At 41.3% G+C, this 21,662-nt stretch overlaps 1 protein-coding gene across 1 annotated transcript; it reads right to left on the reverse strand.

Annotated features, from left to right (window-relative positions):
* Positions 1 to 545: 545 nt before the first annotated feature.
* sae1 (SUMO1 activating enzyme subunit 1) lies at positions 546 to 20,971 on the reverse strand. The gene is made up of 9 exons (XM_026191497.2): positions 20,752 to 20,971; positions 20,077 to 20,188; positions 18,919 to 19,092; positions 11,437 to 11,582; positions 11,204 to 11,303; positions 10,593 to 10,698; positions 4,662 to 4,806; positions 3,273 to 3,342; positions 546 to 846 (listed from the first exon to the last, which is right to left on the reverse strand). Exons 1-9 carry the CDS (start codon positions 20,841 to 20,843, stop codon positions 754 to 756), a joined length of 1,038 nt encoding a protein of 345 aa, XP_026047282.1. The 5' UTR covers positions 20,844 to 20,971; the 3' UTR covers positions 546 to 753.
* Between the last annotated feature and the right edge of the window lie 691 nt (positions 20,972 to 21,662).

A 21,662-nucleotide genomic window follows, 5' to 3' on the forward strand; every position in this document is an offset into this window, starting at 1 on the left:
GAGGTGAGCCAGGATCAAAACATAAGTCACTTTTTCCACTGAGCATCAGGTTTCACAGGTATGAGGGCAGCAGCATAAACACCACACCTAGGGGCTGATGTAATGATGCTGCCTGTCTGTGCTAATGCTGTTGTTGCTGCCCTGTTTTGGGGCATAAGAGAGGAAATGCTGCGACTTTATGTCACGTCTCATTTGAATGGCAGCCACCGCCCTTTCCTATTTCTTTGCTGTGCTGTGACATACTCACTACACCACCATGTTTGGCTGGATGAGTCACATGTCAGGCGATGGGAGGCTATGACCAAATACAGTCATAAACTCTGCGAGACATCATGTGTTGTTGGTGTTGTCGGTTGTCTCTCCCCTTCAGATAAACCACACTGATATCAGCCCTGAATGTAGCCTGCGTGTGATTTCTCTCTCATGCCGATGCAACGCTGCAGCACAAGTCCTGGACTTTAAAATGTCCCCAGCAGCAAAGGAAGGAGAATCATCAGTACAGTTTGGTGGAAGATTTAATAAAAAGCAGACACGAGAAGCTGAAACATTTTACTACACAATGTTTTATTAACAAATGTAAAAAAACAAAAAATCTTCCTGCTGTTCGTGTATCAGATTTTGGGGCGAAATGGATCCAACTGTGAAAAAAATAAAAAGAAAGAAAAGAAACTGAACGAGTAGAACAAGCGCTGCCATAAATAATCAGACAGGACAAACTGAAGTTTGCCTGTAAGCCGGCGTAGCCTGACACGTTCAGTTTGGTCCAAAGTAGTCCACCACGCCGTTGCCTTTACGACCGTCGAAGAAGAAGAAGTTGCGGTGAGGAGCGTCTCTCTGAGAGAGAGCCTGAAGACAAAGAGGGGAGAAAAATGTTATGTTATGTTATTTAAAGAGGAACTACAGTGGCTGCTTGCAAAAGTTCGGCCTCTCGTCGAATCTGCGAGAAATAAAACCTCCACGTGCTTCGTCGGCAGGATGAAATACTCTACTGCAGCTAACCAAGTTTCAATGCCGGGGTTTAACTTGACTAGAGCCTGTCACACTTCTGTCAGTTCATAAATGGACTTAATGTTTCTGTGTACAAGAGAAATCAGTCAGATTCACTGTGAGAGACATCAGTCTGGCTGTTGCAGCAGGTTTCATCATCATCATCATCCAGACAGCAGGTTGGCCTTGTGCCAATATAACGCAGCCTGATTCTGAACTGTCTGTCCTCTCCCCCCCCCGGCCTGTCTAACACACTCACCCTGAAATGAACTCGCCCATTTGTGTCGCCCTGCGCTCACCCCAGAAAGAAAAACAGGTTTCTAATCTTAACTGCGCCTATCTGAAATGTTTTTAGGTAAAAAAAAAAAACAGGCAACATGTTGACTGTTGGGTTTAACCACAAGAGTCGCTGGTAAGCAAAAATCACACTAAAGACTTAGAAAGCTCCCTGACTTCACTTATAAAAAATAAAATACAATATCAATTTAAATCCAGCTGATCTTCCCTTAAAGGCTGTCGCTTTGAGCAGCCCTGCAACTCTTTCGGCTGTCCTTCCCTTCATGCCCCGGATTTGCTTTTTGCGTTTGATCTCCTCCCAGGCGTTGAGTTTGGGAATAGGACAAAGTCACAGAGAGTCAAATCTGGCAACTAGGGCATCTGACGAGTGGAGACTGACACAGTTCAGGAGCTTTAGCCTGAACGTCTCCATCGGGATGTGACAGCAGAGCTTCCTGATTCTGATCTGGATGTTATATTAGAAACATGCAGGCATCAAATCACTATAGCATCATTGACTATAACATTATTCCCATAATCCCTCCAAATTCTGGAGGAAGTATGGGAGTTTGACCATCTAATCTACACATTCTTTGGGAACTTCAGGAATGCTGAAAACTGGGCGACCCCTGGGACACCTGTGGGCTGTGGTGTACGAAGTTTGAGAGCTGATCCAAATTTGTTACGAGCTGTTGGGTCCCCGTATACTCAAAGTGAGAACTGAGAACATCTGGTGCACAGTCAAGCACATTTTCAGTGAGTTTTGGACTCCTTGAGCTGCCCTTTGTCCTCAGATCTGTTCATTATATTTATGGACAGGACCTTAAGGCGTAGCTCGAGTGATCAGTGTGTGTAGTACTCCTGCTTGTGTTGTGTTGATTAATTCTGAAGGTCACTGCCTGGATGAGTCTGCATCTCCACATCTGGCAACATGGTTCTCTGTCAAAAAACTCACTGTTCTGTCAGAGAGTGGGTAACAGAGCAAGGTGGACCGGGGTGATGTCAGCAGAGAAACATGAAAGTCGGGTCAGTTTCCAATATTCCATAAATTTTTTCCACATATGCAATTCTGGGGCAGGAGGACTAGATCCTATCCCAGCTGCCATAGGGCGAGAAGCAGGGTACACCCTGGACAGGTGGCCAGGCTGACCCAGGGCGAACACAGAGAGACAGACAACCATTCCCAGCTCTGGGCAATTTAGAATCACCTATGAACCTAACCTCACCAACTGCATGTCTTTGGACTGTGGATGGGAGCCAGAGCACCTCAGTGCTGCAGTTTGAGGTTCACGGTGAAGTCTGAGAGTTCACAGAACAAGACTTCCACAGAGGGATCTAAACATGGAGGCTGTGCTGCCCAAGGAGGAGGGGTTGAAGAGGAGATCAGCTGAATTTAAGTATTGTTGATTATCAGCAAACTGATTCATGTAGAAACAAAGAAAAGAGTGATTGCTCTGTAAGATATTTCGCTGCATAGATTTTGGCACAATTTCAAGGAGCTTTTGTTATTTTTAATAAACTGATTAGCCTGAGGGAATTAAAACAACAGAACAAGCTTGATTGTTACCCTGAAATTACAGCATGTAGGAAAGGTGTTGGTGTCACCGTTCAGTCGCTTTTCTTCCCACTAACAGCTTTCATTAGGCTCTTTTATGAATGGGGTCATTACGGCTTCAGCTTGAGAACAGTACAAATCATCTCTCCATTTAAACGGCTGCTGCCAGAGCGTCACACCGAGCTGCACTGTGGTCACAGCGAAAATCGCTTCTGCACCGAGCAGAGCCGCCGCCGCTTCTCTGGATCCAACCCAGCGACCAGCCGAGTGGCCACATGTCAGCTGACACACCAGACCTGCCGTCTTCATCACAAAGTCACCGACTGAATACCGTTAGACGCTTCAGAGGGGATGACATCAGCCCTTTCACAACGTTTCCTGAAGCTGCAAGATTCATACAATTCTGTGTGCAATTTGCACACTGCCCCAAAAATCTTCATGTTTACATCCTCACCTTAACAACTTCCTGTCCCAGAACTCCTCCCACGACTGCACACACTGGAGACATCTCAGAGAAGCAGTAGCTGAGGATAAACAGTGCAAGGAAACATTAACCACTAAATAGAAAGTGTAACGCTAAGGAAGTGACTAACTAAGTAACTAAAAAAAGAGCACAAGAGCCACAAAACAAAGAAAAAAAAATGTTCCATAGTCTCATCTGCCAGCTGATTTATTTGTCTTGCTATGGCTGATGTGAACTAAATAAACATCTTTTCACTCACACTAGAAGCATGTGTGTTTGGGTAAATCGGTTTGCCATCGCCCCCTCCCCCAGGTGATGTTATTTTGTCTCAAAACACTGGTGAGAAATTGATTAGAGAGACTTTGAGAAAAGCTAACATTAATGTGCTTCTTCCTGCCATCAGGGTGGATGTGAGGATGTAGTAGTGGATTAATGAGCTTGTGTTTATAAGCCAAAAACTGGCAACCCACCGTGTCGAAAATCAAAAGCAGTGAAGGTGAAATTACAGCCAGGAAACTCATCTGCAGACTGAGAGCAGCTAACAGTCGGCCTTTAATCAGAGCCAGCTGCTGAGTCTTCATCGGCCCTCGTGCCCGTGTGTGCCACGTTTTTTAAAGTTGAATTTTCCTGTTAGAACAGCTGATAACAGCCATGCAAGCCATCAACAAGCCCTGACATTAAAACCACATCTATACTGCTGTGTGTGTACATGTATGCTGTCTGGGATTGTCTGGGTTGGAGTCTGAAGACTTTGAAAGCTTGGCTAACAATTCAGACTTTTTTCTGGGATCAGTAACGTGAACTTCTTATTGTGATTTCCAGCTCAGTAATTTTATCCTTGAACTACTAGACTAGCTTCTCATGAACACTGGGCCTTGGTGGCTTCTGAAAAGCATTTTTTATAGCAGACAAAAAGGATTTCACAGGTATTCTACATACAGCGAGCTCATTATTTGAAATTTTGATCATCTTTAATATGAACATCCACCCATGTGGCAGTAAATATGTGACAGGAAACACCTTCAATGTTATTCAGAGATTTTATGTTGTGGTGGATCGCTGTTTATGCTGACATTAAACTGCAACTAGTGCCTCTAATTCTCTGATCTCTGCAGAGATCACACATTACTGTAAAGGAATAAAGGCTGCATGCACAGTTATGGTCCTGTTTAGAGATTTAACTTTCCTTAAGGTCACAGAAGAGATGCATGGAGAGGCATTATGGCCGACAAGAGGGTCAAAGTGAGGAAGGTGGCTTCGACCTTCTAAAAAAAGTACATTCATCTTGATTATATAAAATAATGTCTATCAGGGGAAGTTTGGTGTGTTTGTGTTTGAAAGAGCAGATGATCTATTCTGAATCGACTTATTTAAAGTCACCTGATGAAGTCGTCATTCAGGAGGTCGCTGTTCAATGACAGGGACTCGAGGACGTCGTCACGGATTTGCCTCAAGAGTTGACTGTCTTCTGGAAAGGACTGCGGGTCGGGGTCACGGCCTTTGTCTGTACGAAACTTCAGCAGAACTGTGGAGAGCAGCAGACGGGAGGAAAGAAATGACAGTTGAAACGCAGGAAAGAAGTTTGAACCATTTAACTAAGGCAATATTTTCCACATAATCTATTGCACTATTGCCATTTATAATTACATCACGCTTTTAAGTGACTTCCACAGTGAATTATCATCTTATGGAAAGACAACATCTCCCCTGCTGCTCCCTTTGAACCAGGATAACATCAGTATGTGGTTGCACCATCAACCATTTCATCCGATTAGGCCCACGTTTCCCCCACATCAAATTAAGAGCGCGCAGTCACAGACTCCTGCGTGCAACACACATCCACCTGCACAGGATCACAGAGGAAGTATTAAGTCTGCCTCTCAGAGCGAGAAAGATGAAAAAAAAACAAACCCCAAACCTTTCCTGTGTCGGCTTTAGGACCGATTGAGAAATTAAAAATCAAAAGAACAAACTATTTGGTCATGTGCAATATTTCAAACAACAACCGACTTCTCCAGCTGCACCACACAGATGCACACATCAACACCTCGCCCCCGTATTTCCTGTTCGTCCATTAACTCAAAACCACATGAGGAAGTCAAGTCCTCCCACGGCCATTTCCACCAGCGTGGCACACCGCACACACAGTACATGCTCACATGTAGCAGCGATGAATCATTCTCACACCTCGGCTCTGCCCTTTATCAGTGAAACTTTGTTAGTAGAAAGTTACAGGCTGGTACAAATGGCATCACGCTCGGGAAGGAAATCAAACTGAATTTCATAACACGATATAATAATGTGAACATGGATGGAACAAAGATACCATCTCTGAACATACACAGGCAGCGGTGATACCATCGCAGATTAGAGTGGAGGGGAAATGCTTGAGATGGTCCTTAATGCCAAATCCTGCACATTCAGATCAAAAACAATGGACAGAGTGAGAATCATGTTCATCTTGCAGAGGTAGGCAGGTGGATATTTATTAGCACAACTAAATATTTCCTTTATTACATGTACACCTCAGATTTAAGACACGAAAAATGTGTGTTATCTCCATATTAGCACCTACAACTAAACCTGTTTGTGTCCACGGCACACCAAACACATTAAAACAACATATCGGTGGCATTATCTACGTAAAACAGCCTCGACATCATCCAACAAGCTCTTCTTTTATTCATTGGTTTTTACTTTTGCAGAAAGTGAAAGTGAAAAATAACATTTCCACTCTGAAATTGACTAAAACAAATAAATGAGACTGTTTTAACAAACAAACAAACCACAAACAGAGCACATCAGTTTAGTTCACATGAAACTCCAGAAATCTCTCCATCATCAGGACCTCTAACACAAAAACTGGTGAGGTTGGAACGTAACATCCATGTAGGTATTCTAATACCCTCAGACAGTTTCTCAGCAGGGAAAGGCTGAAGTGCTCGCAGGGATGAGTTGCTGCCCTGAGTGGAGGACTTCACGAGTGAGGGGAGCGGGATACCGACAGGTGGATTTGGGCAGCGTCAGCAGTGATGAGGATGTTGTGGTGAAAACAGAGCTGAGTGTAAAAGCAAAGCTGCTGATTGGTCGGCAGTCTACGTTACTTTCCTGACCACGAGCTCTGGGTAGTGACCGAAGACAGGGACCACAGAAACGAGCTTTCTGATTGGTTCGGGCCTCTCCCTAACAGATAGGGTGATGAGGAGATCACATTAAAGAGAGCTAGCTGAGGTGGTTCTGGGGATGTCTCCTGGGAACCTAAGGTATTCGAGGCATATCTTACTACACATGGAGGACACACTGGAGTGATTATCTGTCAAGTGTGGATGGACGGTGGTTTTCTAATGGTGCTAAATCAAACAGCACTCTGCAGGAGGAAAAGTACTCATATTTATTTATTTATCTTTTGCACCCACACCACTAATATATACTTTGCCTCCTGTGAAATCTCTTATAAGGGACATTTGGTTTCCACGTGCCTCTTTACCTTGATTGACGCATTGTTTTGCATTAGCTAACGATCCAACAGACAACATACTTGGGTGGAGCGCTACTGACATCCTTGCTTCAGCTGAAATCATAAGAAATGTAGAATTTATGACACATTTTCTGTTGTCTTTAGTTTGCTCATCACAAGAAAGCAATGCCTTTTCCCGTTATTAACCTCCCCGCTGTCAGTTGGGGCCTTTGATGTGTCACGCAGTCGACAGTTGTGCAAACCGACGAGTTCTTGATGACAGGAGCTTTTTAAAGGATTGCGTTAGAGTACTTTGTATGAGTCCATATAAAGTACTGATACCCTTTGTGCTGTTATGTTGTGCATTCATGATGCACCGCTGTCACAAAATTCCACGGCACAGTCTCTATTTGAGAACCACTGAGCTAACTTAATGAAACAGCTTACACTGGAGCTTGAATTCAAAATCGCATCCTTTGAAGTCTGAAATACTTTCTGCACAAAATACAAAATGCCTCACACACAAGTTTCAGCCATGTTGCAAAAACCTTGGCTGAATGGCCAATTTTATTTGAATTTACGCTTCTCCCAGTTCTTGGATGCATGGGGCTGATATTTAAATGATAATTTTAGGAAAGAAAAACAATTCAGAAATCTCTGTGAGGCTGATTTTAATAGTAATTAAAGCCTTAGTTTCAGATAAAAGTTTTTTTTTTTTTTTAAAAAAGGAGGAAACGCTTGTGTTCAAGTGTCATCTTATCTTCTGCTGGTCATTTTTTTCCCTCTGACTACATCTTAAATAAAAAGAGGAATTAAAGAGATCATAAAAGCAAAGACAAAGGCATACACCCTACACACGGTTCACATCTCTCGACTGTTCCTTCCTAGTGAGACAGGAAGCAGTTATAACAGAGGAAGAGCCACTTCCTCATTGGTGGTACCAAACAACCACCACAACTTCCAATTATAGCAACAGCAGACGAATAATAACACTGCCTCCCATCTCGCCTTCACAAAACAAAAAAACAACAACTAGGTGGTGTTTCCACTCAGAAATTAGCCTGAAACTCAGCAGACTGAAGACAGGGCGAGGCTGCAGCGGGTAGGTGGGTTTCAGATGGGGTGTTATTAGACTAAAGGCCATGACAGCTGGCAAAAACTAAAATTAACCAGACAAGACTGCCTCAATGCAAAATCCACCGGAACGAGATGAGAAACTGAGGAGCAGGTTGACCGTTTAGTAAGCAAATAAAGCAGACAGCCACTGTCACATGACTGCATGTGGCTGCTGTGAGTGGGTGTGAAACAGTCTTAAAGGGAATCTCTAATGCTCTTTTTCAGAACCTTATTTTTGGGCTCTAACAGAGTAGCTTTGCATGATTCACTGGTCAAAATAGTTATCTTATACCAGTCCTTAGTGCCGGCTTGGCCAACTCCAGGCCTCGAGGGCCGGTGTCCTGCAGGTCGTAGATCTCACCCTGGGTCTACACACCTGAATCAAATGATTAGTTCATTAACAGGCCTCTGGATAGCTGCAAGATATGATGAGAAGGTCATTTAGCCATTTAAATCAGCTGTGATGGACACATCGAAAACCTGCAGGACACCGGCTCTCGAGGCCTGGGTTTGGACACCACTGGCTTAGAGGATGCGTTGAGGAGCTGCACTGTCTGAAACGAGCCCCTTTAGCCCCTCCGTTTTTAAGTCAACTTTCTTCTGATTGGCTGCCAAACACAAGTGGGTGGAGCTTTTGCACTCACAGTCAGAACTGTGTGCCTGAGATGATCAAATTAGAGATTATGATCTTTGAAACAATAGATCATGAGCTCAAATCCCAGCCAGGCTATGCATCCAGTAAAGATCCCCAAGCTGAGATCCAGTGCTAAAGTCTACCTCAGAACATGAGCAAGATATACATAACTGAAGCAGCTCAGGTATCATCCAACTTAAAGTCTGCGTCAGGTTTTGAGGTACCAGGATATATCGATGTAGGGTGGGCTACTGGACAAAGGTATGCACGGATGAGGACTGATGATTTGACAATTACAAAGGCCAGAGCCCCCCAACCCCCGACAGTAACCTCAAACTCCAGAGGAGCTCTTTGCCTGGTTTGAGAACGCCCCTCCCCCTTCACCCACCTCACCACCCCCTCCCTAAAGGAACATGAGGTCAGAAGGAGACTGACCTCATGTCAATTCCATCAAAATGGAACTGATGTAATGAGAGGGGTTAACAATAGGTTTGTGCTTTGAGTAAAACTGTTCTACAGCTTGAATATGAAAGCATTATGTGTGTGTTCCACTTAAAAACGTCTTTGATTAAAACACACTTAGATGTTTAAACTCTGAAATCATTCCAGGTCAGTATTTAAAAGCTTATTAATAAAATACCAGTTTTATTAATTTTATTTAGTCTAGTCTATGAAAGCATTAGTCAACAATGTTAACTGACTATTGCAAAAAATAAAATGAATACAAATAAAATGCTGATAATAGAGGGTAACTGCAAACTCTGTAACTCTCAGCAGCTCCCTTATTCACAGGGGATCTCCACAGCAGGTAGCTCAGCATATTTGATTTGGCAGATTTTTACGCTGCATGCCCTTATCGACGCAGCCCCATGGGGAAATTCTACGAAACGTTTTGAACGTAGCGCATTGTGGTTAATATTTGTGATCAATTCAACCAGTGAAATTTCCCATAAACTGTGGTTTAGCGTATTTATGCACACAAGTGTTTTCTGAGTTAACACCTTTAATAGTTGTCTTTGTATTTCCTGTTCTGATATGCTTGTTGTCGTGCGGTGTAGGTGTCGGGCCGCTCTCTGTTCTACGCTCAGTGCACATGACTGGCCATGGACAGCTTGTGATGGAAACTAGCGTGCAGAGTGTGGGAATGGTGCAGGGCCAGGTGACAGGAGGGACAATAACAACTCTGTGGAGAAGGTCATCAGACACACATAAATAACCTGAAAAACAGGAAGGTAAATTTATCTCATGGATCAAAATTTGGGGCCACGGTTACGGAGCATTTAACAGAAACGATTCCAATATATCATTTGGAGCAGGATACCATCGCTGTGTTTTAAGAATACTCTTTATTTTCCAACAGTTACCGAATATATTTGACAAAATCTAAAGCTACTGTGTTTTATCTAGAAGACAATCTTGCTCAAATCCCACTGGCGTTTATATTTAGATGACATTTACCACGCTTTACGGACATGACCTTCCACGCATGTGCGGTGATATTTCATCAGCTAAACTGGAACAGTGATTTTTGCATGTTCATGGTATGTGTTTCAGTCTAGCTGCAGGACCCTACGCTTTTTCAGTTTCCATTTTCTATACTTATTTAAACCCTTCAGGATTCTTTATGTTATTTGCCCAAATCGATGCATGGGAAATCTTGCCTGCCACAGAAATGCAACAAATATTCAGCTCTTTTATGCAATTCACATGTACGTGCTAATGAAACAACATCACCTAAAGGTGAATTAAAATTAAATTAAATGTAAAAAACCTTTGCAACTTCTTCACAAAATCTTTAAAGGCTAAAGCTTTAGAGAAAAGTGTTCATACACATGAGAAATAATTATACAGAATTCAAATGGTCATTTTTAAAGACAAAGTTTAAAAGTAGTACATGCCAGAAACTGTTAAACAGACTTCGAAAAAATCGTTATAATTTTCTGTAACATGTTGATATTCTGATTATAATTTCACTTAATTCACAAACTGAAAAATGATCAGCTGTTACTACAACAGATTTTCTAAAAATGATGCTGGAAAGTTTATTTTTACATTTAAAAACTCAATCATCCCACATTTGGAAACAAAAAATGGCTTTATGTACCTTGGAGCAGGAAGTAGTCCACTGGTGTTCGCTTGAGACCGGCTTTGGCCTTCTCGCTTGTCCAGTCGACCGCCAGAGCCTCCTTCAGAGTGCAAAAACTGGCCGTCTGATTGGTTGGAGAAGATCAATATGGAGTGAATAGGTTTTGAACTGATTTGTTCGTTCCTTGTTTTTAGGACAAATATAAAGCAATTTATATGATGACAACCTCCTATTTAATAGAACGCTAATTTTAAACATTTAACATCGATAATGTTCTTTTTCTATGTTTTTTTCCAGTTTCAAGTTTAATTCCTCAAAAAACAAGTAATGAATGTGTCTGATACTGTTATTGCTAATGTGATATCATATAAGCCCTTTTTAAAAACATAAATTAGAAAGAGAATACAAAAGAAAGATCGATTTTAGTTTGAGCCTTTGAGAAAGAAAGAACTAAAAATGAGGGTAAGTGCTGTTATATTCAATATTCCTTCTCTTAACTAAAGGCAAGATTGCTAATACATCTCCTTGTTTAAGTTAAAAAACATCTTTGTTTATGTCAGTTCTTTCAGTCTACACAGTTAAGACGAATAAACCTGTGATACGGTGAAAGCTGATAATTGTGCACGTACTTTTTTCACCATGGTGGTCTCGTTGGGGTCGACTTTGGCTTTCTTTGCCTTCGGGCCGTCGTTGGACTCACCGCTGGGTTTTACTACTTTGGGTTTCTCCCTTTAAAGAAGAAACAAGAAGAAGAAAGTAAAAATGAAGGTTTCTTAATATGTCTGAGGCTATGTTACAATACACAAAACGACCAGCTTTATTCTCAACAACTGGGAATAGAACCTGCCCCCATCGCACTTACTCGACATAGTTGTGTGCCTGTCCCAGGTTGCAGAACATGTAACCGTAGTAACCGTAGACATCTCCACAGAACACTTTGATGTTGTGTTTGGAGCAGAGCTGGTCAACGCGTATCATCAGGTCTCTGGAGCAGCCTGTCAGACACACCTGAGGGACAAAAAATTCCCAAACAAACACAAAGTGTTAAAGGCTCGTTAGGGATTCAGATATTGAAATAATTTAATTCAATTCAGTTGTATTTATACAGCACCAAATCACAACAACAGTCGTGTCAAGGCGCTTTATATTGTAAGTTAATCATATGACCCCCTATGAGCAAGCACTTTGGTGACAGTAGGAAGGAAAAACTCCCTTTTAACAGGAAGAAACCTCCGGCAGAACCAGGCTCAGGGAGGGGCCATCTGCTGTGATTGGTTGGGAGAGAGAAGGAAGACAGGATAAAGACATGCTCTGCAAGAGAGCCATAATGAGATCAACATATGTACAATTAATCCCAGTGAGTAAAAAGGTTTACCTAAATGCTGTTTCAGACAGTTTTTTCTACCCTTGGCTCTGTGTGATGACACTGAGTGCAGATATCCCTAATAAGGTCATCTCGAGCATATTTAAACCATCTGTTTGTGAGGGGCAGCCAATCAGAATAGAGGTTGTTTAAAGGGGAAGGAGTTGGAACAGCTTGTTTCAGACAGAGGACGAACTGGAGGCTGCACCAGTATGAGATAAGGATTAGGATTATTATGATCTTTGAGTCATGCAAAGATACTTTAGTAAACACACTGCGGTGGAAATGAGCATGATAGGTCCCCTTTAATACAAATCCTACAGTTTGCAAACATGAGGTTGAAAGTGTAGACTCCTTTTCATGTGACCTTTTATTATTATTATTTTTTTAAATCCCGTTCTACTAATATCAAGTCTTTTCTCCCACTCAAAAAATTCTCGTTTTCCCAGTCTTATCTTGATCTCAAGCATCAGAACCTGAAGGCTAACGAGCAAATCTTTCCAGTTACAGATAACAAAGCAGTTTTTCTTCAGGGCAGACCGAGCAGTTTCGTAACGCTCTCAGACGGAGACACAAACAACTTTCAAGTCGTATGATCATGGTTACTGTTACATTTTATTGAAAACTTGACATTTACTCTAAAATCTCTACACTTTTTTTGCACTAGTTGAAACATACGACTTTAACTCCCACTCCACAGTCGTTGGGAGTTTTGTCTTTGCACTGTTAATTATTTTTATTCCGTCCTAGAAAACCTCCTCTGTGACGGTATACCTTTAAACAAACGTGAAAATTTATGAGAGATTAAAGAAAACATTTTTGTTTTATTAAAATGAGACACACAGGCTGAGCAGAATAAAGGAAAATTCTTAAAGTTACTTTATATTCAGCATGAACTTCTACCCTCTTTTGCATCCTGTTTGGCTGTTTTTGTGTTTTGTGCACTTCTTTCCTTAACGGGTGCAACTTGCACACCATAAATTCAGACCTATGCCCCAGTAAGCTGCTCTGGAAAAAACATGACACCACGTCAGCTGCTTATTCCTTTCTACACCGGGCTTCAAAAGAAATACGCTGGATTTCCCATTGATATAAACATTCTATGAAAAACATCTATTAATCCCAGAATTAAAAGACTCTTTGTGTACAAGACTGTCACTATATTTAATGAATTTGTGTCAAATCTGACCTCCATACTATAAATACTTTCTGAGGTTCAGGCTCTTGAAGAACACAGGGGTGCGTGGAAATTTTTGTCATAAGTCATCTTATTTTCGTCCACACAACTTCATCTCTATGTCAGACATTAAATTACTGTAGTTATAGATAAAATCTTACAGTAATTAGATTGTGACACTTGGAGCAAGTTAAAGTTAATTAAGAAACTAAATTCTGACCCAACCGTATGCACTTCAAGGGCTTACAACTCTCGCAATTTTCATTGTGTGAAGGTAAAATTTAAATGATGAAGCTGTTATACAATAAATAAATAAAATAAAATCAGCTGATTCTGAGGACATTTCTCAGATTTACGGGTTTCGCGTGGAAAGACCCAACTGCTTAGAAACATTTGGTCCCAAAAGAAGTTATTTTACTTAAAAATCACCTGTAATCCCCCTTTAAAAAACAAAAAAAAGCAAAAAACACCTGAAACTTTCACTGCATGTTCATTCCTGGAACAACAGAGATGCTGAACAGCAGCTGGTGAGCTGCCAAAACACTCGAGACACACCTACTGCAGCAGTTTACCACCGAGTGAAACGAGATTAAAGTCATTAAAGTGACACAGTGTACTATATTAAAGCCAGGCTGACTGATGGTGTTTTTGATGTCTTTGTGTTGGTGTTGCTACGGGATCATCGCTGAACTGACCAATCACGTTGATGCGACACCACAGAGGCATCCTTAGGGAAAAAAATACTAAAGCAGGCACTTACCTGCACTTCATAGTAATCTAAAATAACCAGCACCACCTATAATACTGAATGAATATAAAACACTACATGTAACTCAAGCCCTGGTTGTTTGTTTGGCGTATTTTTTATTTATTTAGTCATTAATTTTTTTATGGTTAACTGGATTTTATGTTTTAGGCACCTCATTATTTGAGTCTCTTGCAGCAGAGGAAGTGTAGGTTGTGGTGGGTGAAAGGGTTAAACAAATGATTTCCACCCACAACACTTGAGTTGGTGTCCCTTGTGAAACCAGAAGCAAAAGCAGAATTATTATTTTAGACCCAGTGGAATCATCATAAAAAATATTTTCAGTTTTAGGTTTCGGTTTGGGTGGCTCAAAAAACAAAAACACCACCTTTTTACAGTGTTAGTCATGTATTAAAATGTCTTTCTGTGTTTGAAGCACCAAAGCCAAACTTCCTGGAGCGATGATGATATGAAGTTGCTGAAGTTGTAGAAAAAACACCAACATCTCTGTGTGGCGAGAGACGCAGTGGGCTATGATATAACCAGAGTGGGCTCATGTATGACTGTAAACAACTGACCGGTGGGCAGGGTCTACCTTATCCAACTGACCCAGTCCAGAACACCCAAAACACCCTAAACCCACAGATAAGACGGCTGCCGACACCCCCTCATCGCACCGGGCAGGCCGGGGCTACAGGACCAGTGTTTTTAAAACACTCTCTGGAGATTTGAGGAGTCTCGAGATAAATAATTGTTATCATTTACACACCCACACTATGACAAGCTGTACAGTACAACACATTATCTGCAAGACGGCCGATAGCTGAAAACACAACACAGCAATTAAAACGAAACGTCCCCATTTCACCTCTAATAGAAAGAGCAACAACAGGCGCGAGCAGCTGCACAAACTGCTTTCATAATGGGAATCTTCGTATGAGTAACCTGGCATGTTAGTCTTCTAGACATTCGGCGTAGTGTTGTGTCAAAAAACGGAGGTGAAAATAAACTTTACTCTCTAAACGAACATAGTCAGAAAATATGCAAAAACTTCAGCTTCAAACTGCAAAAAATGGTTCACGAAAACAATTTCAATAAACCCGAGAAAAAAAGAGACAAAAGCGCCCCCTGGGGGTCGAGCCATAGACAAACAAAATCAAACACACACACGCTCTGGTGAGCCATTGTATGGAAACATAAAGCGTTTTTGAATACTTCCAGCATTAATTACTTTTCAGTGTTTAACTGAGGCATAATGATAGCAGTTATACATTTCACAGTATGCACTGTTGCACAGGTCAGAGTGCTTTTACAAAGTGAAACGCCCCACACTAGCCTGGATTTCCCTTTCAGGATAAATGGCAGATAAACTCTGAGGAGCTAAATAAGAGTTAAATCAAACACCAACGATAGCTGGTGGTTTCCAGGTCTCAGCAAATGCACGACCTCTTACTGCTCACAAACAAGCTGCATGCAGCCAAACCAGTGTCCAAAGAAGACGTTTATGTTTTTCATATTAGATAACCACGGGTATTTTAATGTGCACCTGTGTTTTCACTGTAACAGAGGACCTTTGTTCACATCCAAATACAGAAAATGTAGAAAAATGAAGTTACGAGCAGAGACGCATGCAGGACCAAACACATAGCTGTTAAAAGCGTCTTTGTGGAATAATAACAGGGAGGTAAAAATAAGAACTTCTGAGAACACGACTGGGTTTGTTCTGCCTCATAATTGGCCTTTGAGAAATGAAGCATGATTCGTCGGCATACAGATTAGGCAGTGAGTCTAAGCCAGTGTTTTACCTTTACATTAATCAAATACCATTTCACGTACATTTAAGTCCACTTAAATAAAAATAAAATAGTTACAGATTCTCCTTTGAGGCAAGGCTGAAATCTTTTTTGTAGAAATGTTTTATATATAAGAGCAGCATCAGAAATAACCACGAGAGGCTCGCTGTAGCCAGATGTTTCAGTTCGGCTGAACACTGAAGAGTTTGGGCCACTGGGAGAGGAAACACCTCTTGCACGCTTGAAAAACCTTGGATTACATTTCAAAGGTCGATGTTTGAGGAGGTTTTTTTAAACAAGAAACTCTGGTGAATTTTGGTGCCTGCCCCAAACCGAGCCGAGGGAAATGACCAGCATCTATCTTTTAACCATTTTGTTAATTGTGAGTTTTATTTACTCGTGCACAACGCTGCATTTTATTGATCAAACTGTCAGATATAACAGGAAAACCCTGTAAAATTAGCAGCACAGATTTATTGTCTTTAAAGGAAAAAAATGCAGATAATTATATTTTTTTAGCAATACATAAATAAAAAAAAGGGTAAAGGATACATTTCAGATTTATCAGCGTGTGTGTTAGTTATGACGTGCGATTTTTCCTTTTCTTTCCTACTTGAAACCAAAGAGTCTGAATTGTAAACACTGTCGGCAGCTCTCTGCAGGCACACAGATGGACACTGTGTGCTTTTCTATTGTATTCATCCCTCAGTAATTGGGCTTCTCAGATGAAAACTGCGACCACACTCCAACTGCTCCGCTTTAATCACCCTCCATCTTCCCGCTGAGCCACACACAGATACATCAGTGGAAGCAGATAAAAGCAGCAGAGACCCCCTTCTGTTTTCCACCTTTTTTTAATCATTTCTTTCTATTTTTTGTTTCACCTTCTCTTCTTTAAAAGTTTCGTCCTCCCTCCATCTGTCCTACTAACATCCTTCTCAACCTGTCCTCACTCTTTTTTGTCTTACTGCTCCCACCCTCGTCTTCCTCCTGTACTACTTTCCCTCCTCCTGACACTCATTTAGCACCCCCGGAGGGAGGAAGACTGCCGACGATTCTGGCTCAACGGGAGGGGAAAAAATCTGTTATTCTTCTGATAGTGTTCAAATGAATTCTCGCCGTCAGCTGACAAAACTTAGATCGCGCCTAAGCAATGAAACCGAATGTAAAATGCAATAATTCATTTGTTTTTCCTGACAACAACACAAAAATACTGTCACGGTATTTAGCACCAGCTACTCACTACATCATATTTTACACGATGAACTCAAAGAGGGAAGTAAATTTCTATTACAAGGAAAACAGAAATGTAATATCTTAATCCTGAGCTCCTACACTATGAAAAAGGTAATTATTATTACTCCTTTGTTAAAAGTATCTCCTGATCCTGGTGATGCAGTCAGAAAATTCAACTAGGTCTTGATCTGGAACCAGTTTTCATGATCTCCTGGTAATGGCGTGCGCGCCAGAGCCCACCTAGCGTAGGGTGAAAGGCACCCAGGACAAGTAGCAATCAGGAAGACAACCAGGAAGCAGGACGACCCGGAGAAACTCACACAGGCAAAGGAAGAACATGCAAACTCCACACAGAAGTGCCCGAGCCAGCCAGCTGCCGGATTCAAACCCACAACCTCCATGCTGCACCGCTGCGTCACCGCTCCGACACTCTAAATGAAAACACTGAACTGAAATAAAATAAAGACTCCAAGAAATCAAAAGCTAATAAAAAGAAAACAACTGTAAGAACTCCTCCTTTAACTGAAATAAATATGCGTGACAATATTTAGGGCTCCATTCCAAACGGCATTAAACCATCACAGGTGACTCAGACTAAATAAACAGGAATGAGATGCACCACCTGATCTTATGTTATGTATCATGCAATAACGTGTCCTGTGCTGCTTTTTGATTAGAAAGTTTGATTTTCAAATCAGCAAAGAGACCGACTGACCGACTCGCTGACCCGGACATCCTTCTGCCGGCTCACTGAGTGAACGACGCTGTTAAAAAATCCATTCGCTTAGTTTAGTCTTTTTATTCCTTGTTTGCCCTTTTCCCTAGAGCTTCAGGGCTTCCCCTGTTACCCCCGTGTTTAATGTTGCAACAGTTTGAAGTGTGGGTAATTCCCTCAGGCAAAGTCTACACAAACAAGGAAAGTCTGCTCACCGTGGTTTGACAGGTGGGTACTTTAAGTCAGTGTGGTCTTAGTGAAAGGTGGGTTAGGGTTGGGGGGGTTAATGTGGCCCTTCTTCCTTCCAGCCTCTCGGGTTTTAAGTTGTTCAGTTTCAGGTTTAATCTCCTCACATACACAGCAGCATGGCTGTGTTTATAATCTGCATATAATTATATATTAATTATATCAGTGCAGCATCTAATTCTAAACGTCACTATTTTCACTGGCTGGACAATGAAGCTCATGTCATTACCACACCTTGCAGACATTATCTCACCGCAGGTGTTTCAGTGCACCACATGGTCTGATAGCGCCACCTAGTGGTCAACCTGTGAGGTGCAGTCAGTCAACACACTGCTGAAAAATGTAACAGGACATTTTTTAATCAGAGTTCTTCTTCTGGGATATCGATCTGGTCGGTTAAGCAGCAGGGCGGGTGTTTAATCAGTTTCAGCTGTTTCGGGGTCACTGAAATTAACAGCAGGTGCACTGGAGGGGCAACAATGAGACGATCCTCAAAACAGGAATGGTTTTACAGGTGGAGAAATTTTCTCCCTCCTCATCTTTTCTGACTGTTTTGCATTTGGTTAGGGTCAGTGTGAAGACTGGTAGCATGAGGCGATACTGGACGCCTATAGAGGTTGCACAGGTAGGCCACCTCCTCCAGGATTACTTATTGTTACTGCTGTGTTATTGCTGTGTCTCCCAGCACAGTCTCAAGAACATGGAGGACATTCTGGGAGACAAACAGTTATTCCGAGAGAGCTGCACAGGACCGTAGAAAGCCCGTAACCAAGAAGCAGGATCGGTATCTGTTCCTTTAGGTGAGGAGGAAGAGGATGAGCGCTGTCAGAGCTATAAAGTGACCTCCAATGGGCCACTGGTGTGAATTCTGACCAAACAGACAAAAACAGACTTCAAGAGGCTGGCCTGACAACCAGGTGTCATTTTTAACTGGAATTTACTTTAAAACAGCAGCTCTGAGGTAAGCATATCTCATTGGTTTAAATTTCTGTTGCCTCACCTCCTTATCTTGCACCTCTGGTGACGAGAGGGGAGTCAGCGAAGAAAGGAGTCAGCATGTTAAACTCACCGCATCGAACTGGAGGAAGAAGTCGTCTGGTTTGTCTTCGATTCTGTCTGGGTCAGCGTGCACTTTCACCATTGGGTTGAGGTTCTGCGCTCGCTCCAGAGAGGCCTTGGCACGATTCTGACCCTGAGCCGTGACTGGAACCAAGAACTGAGCTCGGCATGACTCCTCCGACACCTGGAAGACACCCCGACAGGGAGCGCACAGCTGGATGAGGCTCTTACTGCAACTGTTACTGCTGTTGTGCTCACATAACAGATCTCCTTTTAGACTAAATACACACAGACAGGTGTTAATTTATATTTATGATCATAAATTATCTATCATATTTTTACTCCACTTTTCCCTCATGTAGTGTCAGAGAACAAGGAACAAGAAGACAGAAGTGTGCAACTTTTATTATAAAATCATCACAGAACAGCTAAATTACAATGTTCAGTTTTACTTTCCCACAAAATGTGAATTCCCGCTGACAGATTGCACATTTGGTGTTTGATGTAATTTGATACAAACACGCTTAATAATACGAGCCTGTCGTCAGATTATCAGAGGAACATTTTTTTATATGAATTTTGATGTTTTTGAAAGAAACAACAACAAAAACTGCTTAAATAAACCCTGATCAGTCTTGTCTTATTGGCCTGGAACTGGAAAAATGCACAGAGTGGGGTTGAGGTTGGAGGGTATCAGACAAATACTGAACAGAAGATATCTTCTATGGCAAGATGTGGAAATGTTCAAAGTGAATATTAGTTATTTACATCCTTTCTGTCAAAAACTAATTCAGTTTCTCTGGATGCAACATTTCAGTAGGAGAAACAAGTACCAAAACAACTGTTCTTTTTCTATCTGGGGATTACCTGTACAAAAAAAGGTTTGCATTTTGACGCACTGTATTTCATCTTTTGTTGTACTTAAAACATTTTTCATTTGTTGTTATTTTAATACTTAAATGCACTTTTTATCAATAGCTTTGAAAAGATCCATCTACTGGAACCACCTAGTGTGCATTTTTAGTACTGCAAATCTAAAGGTCTCACATACTATTCCACTGTTTTATTGGATTTGAGTAAATGTGTTTTGTTTGAAAAATGTGTAAAAGAATTCCTGCTGCTCTTGATGTGACATCTCTAATCAGGGATAACGATGAAGAGTGCTTACCTGTTCATGGTCCAGCAAGGTGAGTCCTTTAACGCCAGCTAAGATTAAGTTCTTGGCCACTTCAGCCCCCAGACCACCCAAACCTGCCAGGAGCACTCGAGACCCTCGCAACCTGGAATACAGACAGAATTTAAAAACCAGTTTAAGTACTGCTTACTGTGTGGTTTCAGAAGTAATTGTGTGCTGATTGGAAGAAAATCAATATGAAATGTTCTGTAAACATTTTGACTACATTAAAGAGATTCTTAAAAAAACATTCAGACAGAATAAAACGAGCAGCTGTTACAAATAACGCATATTGAGCCGTTTGAGAGTGAAACTAAAGCTTGATTTTGTGAGATTCAGCAGCCTTTTTGAAGCTTTAATATCACGTGAGCATTAACTGAAATATATCCTTAAACAGTTAATTCACATGTAATAATTCCAGTTTGAACAAGAAGTCTGTGCCGATATTATTTACATCATCTGTTTGAATGAAGCAATCACAGAAATTACCTACTCAGCTAATTATCAATATTTTCAAGTAAGATCGCATAACACATTTATTATTCATTAGTAAATTATATAATTTAATCGTGGCTTTTTGTAAAAGATAGATTTCTTTAACGATGTACTCGAGTAAGTACAGCAAGTCAAAGCTCCGGCTGCACCGATTAGCCTCCCGAGCTAACTGACCTCTTCTGGGCATCCAGTCCCCACAGTCGGATCTGGCGGTCGTACTGCGCCGCTTCCTCCTCACTAATAACCGGGTCCTCCTTCTCGATCATATCGATCACTTCAATTCGTTCCAATGAAGGTAAATCCGGGGTAAATTAATATTTTGTGCAGCTACAGATGGAGCTGTTTCAAATGCCGCGACGGTCCCGCTGAACAGGCGCTAGCTGATGACGTCGACAGAACAAAACAATAGATGACTTTTTTTTTTAACGAAGTCCTTTTCTAACGAACTTTTTTTTGAGGATATGTATTTTTTCTTATTCGTAGTTTCACATGTTGTAAATAGAATGCTATATTTATATTAATTTCACTTAATAATAATAATAATTAATGTCGTTTTAACTTTTAATGAGTTCAGTATTAGAAATATAGATATAGAAACATATACATATATCGCCGTGCTGCGATTTAGCGTATGCATTGGTCACTGAGCCCTTAAATTTTAAACTTGAAAGCGTACGTAATTAAGTAAGTTTCAGCTTTGTCACGTAACTGTGCAGGAGATTGGGGCAAATTTTCCCTGGGTATTGCCTTAAAATCAGACTGCCCGCAGAGTGTCGAGAATTTAAGAACATATTGAACCTTTGTGTTATAATGACCCTAACAAGTACGAGGCCACGGGAGAAAATGGGATGTAGAATGACCAATCTTTTTATTCACTAACACGAAATATTATACGAAAGATAATACAGCGACCTAAGAATAAAATACAGTGAATGAAATTGACTTCAAGCCAACGTAAATAACAAGGAGAAATACATCGATCTAGTACGAACATTAAAAAAATATATACGTTTTGAAATCGTTAATAATCGAATAAGATTACTTGGGGAGACGGTTTACCTGCAAGTCAACATCCAGGCCACATT

This window comes from Astatotilapia calliptera, chromosome 14, assembly GCF_964374335.1.
Source record: "Astatotilapia calliptera chromosome 14, fAstCal68.1, whole genome shotgun sequence".
Classification (NCBI taxonomy): Eukaryota; Metazoa; Chordata; class Actinopteri; order Cichliformes; family Cichlidae; genus Astatotilapia; species Astatotilapia calliptera.

What these genes read in the sequence shown, in the direction of transcription:
- sae1 (XM_026191497.2), bottom strand. Translation starts at nt 20,843, where the DNA reads ATGATCGAGAAGGAGGACCCGGTTATTAGTGAGGAGGAAGCGGCGCAG. An exon ending in TCTTCCTCCAGTTCGATGCG is followed by an intron (nt 11,583 to 18,918) that starts GTGAGTTTAACA and finishes TTTGTCCCTCAG; the next exon opens with GTGTGTCTGACAGGCTGCTC. An exon ending in AGACCACCATGGTGAAAAAA is followed by an intron (nt 10,699 to 11,203) that starts GTACGTGCACAA and finishes CCAACCAATCAG; the next exon opens with ACGGCCAGTTTTTGCACTCT.